Source organism: Chrysochloris asiatica, unplaced genomic scaffold (assembly GCF_000296735.1).
Source record: "Chrysochloris asiatica unplaced genomic scaffold, ChrAsi1.0 scaffold00034, whole genome shotgun sequence".
NCBI classification, from domain to species: Eukaryota; Metazoa; Chordata; class Mammalia; order Afrosoricida; family Chrysochloridae; genus Chrysochloris; species Chrysochloris asiatica.
In genome coordinates, this window is record NW_006408552.1 from 18,110,570 (window position 1) to 18,117,258 (window position 6,689).

A 6,689-nucleotide genomic window follows, 5' to 3' on the forward strand; every position below is an offset into this window, starting at 1 on the left:
AGTGCATTAGCAAAGCAGGTATGAATGAAAGGGGAGTGAGTGGGGGACGGCGCGCGACTTCCAGCATCCCGCGCGGCCGCGTGGCTGGGGCGTGTCCTCGTGACCGGGCCCAGGCCGGCGGGGACTTGTCCGGAGGGCTGGGGCGTGTCCTTGCGGCAGTGCTCGGGCTGGCAGGGGAGTGTCCTGAGGGCTAGGGCGTGTCCTCGAGGAGGAGTCCGGGCCGGCAGGGGCGTGTCCTGAGGGTCGGGCGAGTCCTTGCGGTGGGGCCCGGGTTGGCGGGGGCGTGTCCTCGCAGAGGTCTGGCTGGCGGGCGGTGGTGTGGAGGAAGTCACGTGGGCGCGCGGGTTCACATGACTGGCCGCGCTATGGACCCGCTGCCTCCCGCGGCAGTCGCGGCGGCAGCTGAGTCGGAGGTTGGCGAAGAGGAGGCGGGTCCCCCAGTTGCAGGTAGAGTTGGTTCGGTGGGTGGCAGGCGGCTCCTTCCTTGGGGCGACCTCGGAGCCAGGCTTCGCGCGCTTCCTGCCGCCGGAGGGGGCGCCCCGCCCGAACCTGGTCCCACCGACCCGCGTGAGCGGAGGGATCTGGGGGCCTGGGTTCGCATCCCGGGTTCGCCGCCATGCCCGAGTTCTAACCCGAGCCACCTGCTCAGGTTCGGAAGTTCTGACTCTGCTCGGGCGTGTCTCCGGGACTTTTCCAGCGCCTGCTTGGGCTGTCCTCAGGGACATGCAGCGCCCCCAAACTTCCTGGGGGCCTCGAGCCCAGGGGATCTTTATGGGGGCGGGCCCCTGCCCTCCTCCAACTTTGACTATTTTCCTCTACTTACTCCCGTGTTCTTCTCATGGCTCCTTCTTGAGCTTGTGGTCTTGGTCCTATATGTTCCCACCTGTTAACTTGCTCCGTAAGGATCTCTGGTAGCGTAGTTATGAGTCTGGCTACCTGCCGGGAGAAAGATGCGAAACCCTACTCCACAGAAACCCTACTCCACAGTACACCACCAACTTGCTCTGTAAATGACTTCATTAAAAGGAAAAGAAAGCTCTAGCATTGACAATTCCACAACGGATGTGAGTTAATTCTTCATGGAGCGTGGAGGAGGACTCTTGTCTGCCTGTGTTGTCACTGAGGAGGAAAATAGTGGACTGTGATTGTGTTAATAAAACTTCTATACACTACCGGACAGATTAGGGTCTTGGAGTTCTGTAGCATAGTAGTTATGAGTCGGGCTGCTAAATTCAAGGCCAGCAATTCAAAACTACCAGCGAGCGAAAGAAATGAGTCGAAACCAACTCCTTGGCAAACCACCAAGAAGCAGACAGTCGTCTTTTGAACCAAAAGCTTGGTTGGTTGGGCTCCTTGAAGTAGCCTTAAGTTGTGTATTTTTCCTACTTGACTTTTGTTTCTGGTTGTGTTCATAGGTCCCAAGTTTAAGGCTAGTGGAGGCACAGTGTTTAAGTGCTTGTCTATTTACCCAAAGGTCAGTAGTTTGTACCCACCATCTCATCTGCTCTGGGGGAAAAAGAGGTGGCATTTTGCCATTTTTATTCTAACTCTGTAACCTCAAAATATACCATCCACCAAGGGTCAGTATCCAAAACACAGAAAGAACATCCACAGTCAATTAGAAGAAGAAAAAGAAAAAAAAAAAAGACAGCTCTATAAGAACTGGGCAGAAAAGGGGAACTGACAGCTCTCTGTACTGGAGGCTGTTCCAAGGGAAATAAGCAAGAAAAAAAGAAAAAAACTAAACATCACTGATAATCAGGGAAATGCAGATTAAAACAAAATAAAATACCTCAGTTTTTATAAATCTGAAGGGATTCAATGATAGTATTTCTGTTAAGGGGAGGGGACATTGGAATATACTACTGTTGGTAGTAGAGTTATGGTGTGGTGCTGTAGGATAAGCACTGGACTGCAAGGTCAGTTTGAACCGAAAGGTTGGTGGTTCAAACTCACCGGCTGCTCTTTGGAAACCCTATGCAGAGTCGCTGTGAGTTGGAACAGACTTGATGGCAACACTGTTGGAAGTAGGGAGGAGCTCTAGTGGTGATGTGGTTAAGGTGCTCAGCTGTTAACCAAAAGGTCAATGGATTGAATCCACCAGCTGTTCCCCAGAAAAAAAGAGGTGATAGTCTGTTTCTGTAAAGATTGGCAGTCATGGGAGCTAAATGAGACAGTTCTACTCTGCACTAAAGATATGTGTCAGAATCAAGTGGGCCAGTTGACTACACTGTCTGCCGACCCCCCCCAGTCTGGACCCATTCCCCTGGCCAGATATCTTGAGAATGGGAGGCTTCCATTGCATAGGAACATTCATTCCACCTGGTGGGGAAGTGGTTCAGAGTTGCTAGCTGTGGCACAGACATGTCTTGTAAGACTAGTCCAGTGGCTGCCATTCTAGTGTGATTAGCAGATAATAGAAGCCTCTGTATGACACTGTTCTCCCTTTGGTCACCTGGAATTCCCATGGAATTCCTGGAATTATTTGGGGCCATGGTGATGTTAGTAGGAGTGCTAATGTTGCCCACTGACATCTATTGTGGTGGTGGTATTAGGTGCCGAGAGTTGGTTCCGACTCACAGTGATTCTGTGCACAATAGAACGAAACACTACCCTGCATCCTCACAATTGTTATGTTTGAGCCCATTGTTGGAGCCGCTGTGTCAGTCCATCTCATTGGAGGTCTGCTCTCTCTCTGATCCTCCACTACCGAGTGACATTTGAGAACTGAGCACTGTCCAGTCTGCGGCCTTTCTATTAGTCTGTGAGTCTCAGAGTGTGGCTCATAGGCTCTGGGGGGCATCCTGTTATGTCCAGCCATTGTGTGACCCTCCTGTCAGGGCACTGAATTGGCTAAAGAGAACTTTTTCACATTGAGGAAACTAAAATCTAGAGGTCAATAATTTGCCCTAAGTTGGGGCATTTCCCCAGTTGCCTTGCTGTGGTTGTAGACCTCTTATCAAGAGTGAACCTGAATACAGAGCTCATGGGTATTGCAAAAGGCTAAGCATTCAGCTAGAAACTGAAAAGTTGGAGGTTCAAACCATCCAGAAGTGCTCCTGAAAAATCACTCATTGAAAACCCGGTGGAGCACAGGTCTACTCTGAAACACATGGGGGCGCCACAGGTGGAGCTGATTGGAAGCCAGCTGTTGTTTTTTTAAACGCATATCCTTAGCTGTAAGGAGTCCTGGTGGCCTAGTGGATTATGAGCTGGGCTACTAACCCAAAATGTCAGTTGAGTGAATCTGCCAGTTGCTCTGTGGGAGAAAGATGAGCTTTCTGCTCCCTTAAAGATTTACAACCATGGAAACCCTAATACAGGGTTGCTCTGAGTTGAAACTAATTCAGTGGCATACAACCACTGCCACCACCAACCCTATAGGGTTCCTAAGAGATCTTTATGGGATCAAGCAGACTGCCATGGTTTTCTCTTGTGGAATCGATGGTGGATTCTAATTGCCGACCTTTTGGGTAACGGCCAAGCACTCAACCACTATGCCACCAGGGCTAGGCTACTGCCAGCTGTCTCAGCAATGTGGGGTTGTCATGGATTGATTGTGCCCCCCAAAGTGTCTGTCAGCTTGACTGGGCCACAATTCTTAGTGGTTTGTCAGTTTTGCAATGATGTAGTTTGGCAGCTGTGCAGTGATGTGATCAGCCTATCTGGTGGACAGGTAGAAGGGGATGAGGGTGGGATGTAAACCTCTTACTTAGGGCATAGCTCTGATCCATGTAAGGGGAGTTTCCTTGGAATGTGGCTGTATCACCTTGTATCTTACAAGAGATAAAGAACAGAGAAGGGAGCAGAGATGAGAGGGACATCATTACCACCAAGAAAGAAGAGTCAAGAGTAGAGCACATGCCTGGGTCTCTGTGCTGGACCCTAGACACAAGAGAAAGCCTTCCCCTAGAGCTGCCACCCTGAACTTAGACTTCTAGCCTCCTAAACTGTGAAGGTGCCATGGCCCCATAGGATAAGCATTGGAGTTGCTTTTTTTAAATAAGTTGCTTTGTAGATGTTCTTTCTATAGTTTGGTACTGACCCTTTGTGGATGATATTTCTTGGAGTTACAGAGCTCAGTGACTGTGACTTAGAATAAGAATGGCAAATTTACAGGGTACATAAGGGGGCTTTCAAAAAGTTCACAGAAAAATTCCATTATCCTTTTTTTTTTTTTTCCCCCGGAATCTTTTGAAGCCCCCTTGTACAATTATCACTGTGTTCCATAGTGGAGTACTGGTGTGGTGCTATGGGTTAACGTGCTGGACTGCAAGGTTGGTTTGAACCACAAGGTCAACGGTTCAAGCTCACCAGCCATTCCTTGGAAACCCCACACAGGGTCGCTATGTGTCGGAACCAACTCAATGGCACTGAACAGCAACAATAACAATCATAGCTCTCAGTTGAGTCTCGGTGTGGCGCTATAAGACAAGGACTGGACTGCTAACCAAAAGGTTGGCAGTTCAAACCCACCAGTCGTCCTTGGAAGCGCTGTACAGGATTGCTATGAGTTGGAACCAACATGGCCGCATTTAACTGCAGCAGCAACAATATCCTCATAAAGGAGTCCTGGTGACGCAGCAGTCAGGTGCTCAGCTGCTAGCAAAAGGCAACTCGGACCCAGCAGCCATTTCCTGGGAGAAAGATGAAGCCATCTGCTCCCATGAAGATTGACAGTTTTGGAAACCCTGTGGGGCAGTTCTGCTCTGTCCTATATAAGGAATTGGAATTGACTCGACATCAACAGGTTTTTATTTGTTTATGAATCATTCTTTTCATGGTGACCCATGGGGGTACAGAGTAGAATTGTGCTTTACAGGATGTTTACAGCTGTCATCTTTATGGCAGTGCAAACGATTAAGCATTCAACAACTAGCTGAAGGGTTGGTATTTTGAAGCACCCAAAAGTGCCTTGGAAGAAAGACCTGGCAATCTGCTTCCAAAAGATCACAGCTTTGAAAACCCTTAGGAGCACAATTCTACTCTTGACACTCATACAGGTTTGCCATGATTGGGAATCTATGGCAGCTAACACAATCTTGATGGAAGCAGATCACCAGGACTTTCTTCTGAGTGCTGCAAGGTGGGTTCCAGCTGCCTACCTTTAGGTTAGTAGTTGAAGGTATGAGTCCAGATGGATTCAAAGGCCACTATGGATTCTATTTGGTTGGATCATTTCTCCGCCTCATACCGTCCTGTGGGCCTGAATGTCATCTTTGGAACTAGGGAGAATGGAGTGGTGTCTCTAGCCTCAAAATTCTGTATCTTCCATTCAGCCCTGTGTCTGCTCAGACCTGGGGTGGACTCCCAACTCCTTAGCCATGCACCCACCTTTGCCTGACTTCTGCCATGTAGTTGCTGGTCCCTGCTCTTCTTCGTTTCCATATGCACATTGTAGGACTTCACCCGGCTATCATTTCCGGTGTCTGTGTGTTACTGTGATAAATCATACCTCAAAATGCTACTAGTGTTCAAAGATGAAGACTTCCTTCTCTTCACTGTCCCTTCCTTATACACACTAGAGTTGCAATTTTTTCTTGTACCCCCAAACCCATTGTCATGGAGTTGGTTCTGATTCATAGTATCCCTGGAGGACAGAGTAGAACTGCCCCATAGGGTTTCCAATGGGAAGCAGACCGCCTCATCTGTCTCACATACAAACACCCTCCCCCACTCCCCATACAATTTGCAAGGTAAAATGTGTTCATTTGAAGAAAGAGGAACTAGCCCAGTCACTTACACAGAACAGATTTTGCCTGAATTTGTGGTCAGCATGAAAGAGATGTGTTCTGCCTAGGGGAATCCTGCTTTAGTGTTATTTTTAACTTCCTAAGAAAACTGCAGTAGGAAGACACATTTTGCCCACTGTGTTAGCTGTGGAGGGTGAGTCTGGCATGATGGTTTTCATGCAGGTTTAATGCTCTGGCTTCCTTTACTTGCTTGTGTAGTGAAGGAGACAGTCATTAACACCTCCAGGGCTTGCAGGTAGGAGCACTCCCGTTCCAAGGGTGGATAGAGAGTGAGACTCTGGACCAAATTGCAGAGGAAAGGAATTCCCCTGAGGCACGGCAGTGTTTTCTTGCTGTATATGTTTTTATTATGTTGTTCTTGTTGGTTTTTATTGTGTTCTTGTTGTCAGGTGCTGCCCTGTTGATTTTTGACTTCCAGTCACCCCCTATGACAGAGGAGAAATGCCCCTTAGGGTTTCCTAGGCTGTTATCTTTATGGGAGCAGACTGTCTCATCGTTCTCCTAGTAGCTAAAATAACAAATAGCAATACCACTAATGTGGGTGAGGATGCATGGATGGTGGGACTGTAAACTGGTGCTGCTATGTTAGACAAGAGTTTGTCAGTTTCTCTAAAGTGCTAAGTATCCAGCCCAGCAATTGTACTGCTGGGCATTTATCCCAGAGAAATGAAACCTGCTGGTGATGGCTGATAGCAGTTTTATATGTAATAGCCAAAACAGGTTGTTATTGCTAGATGCTTTCGAGTCCTGGTGACCCCAGGTGGCAGAGTAGAACTGCCCCATAGGGTTTCCAAGAGTGTCATCCTTATGGAAACAGATCACCAAGTCTATTCTCGCATGGTGTGCTGTGTTGGTTTGAACCATCATCTCTACAGTGTAGTAGTCTAGTGCTTAAGGAGCTCTGGTAGCGTTAGTTGTTACAGTGCCATCGAGTCG

The 6,689-nt window shown here is 48.3% G+C and overlaps 1 protein-coding gene across 1 annotated transcript in view; it reads left to right on the forward strand.

Moving 5' to 3' along the window:
• The first annotated feature begins 350 nt into the window (after positions 1-350).
• Positions 351-6,689, forward strand: part of SNX8 (sorting nexin 8) — a 61,346-nt gene continuing 55,007 nt past the window's right edge. The window contains 1 exon segment of the mRNA XM_006859879.1: positions 351-447. Within this exon segment, the coding sequence (XP_006859941.1) occupies positions 351-447 (97 nt within the window).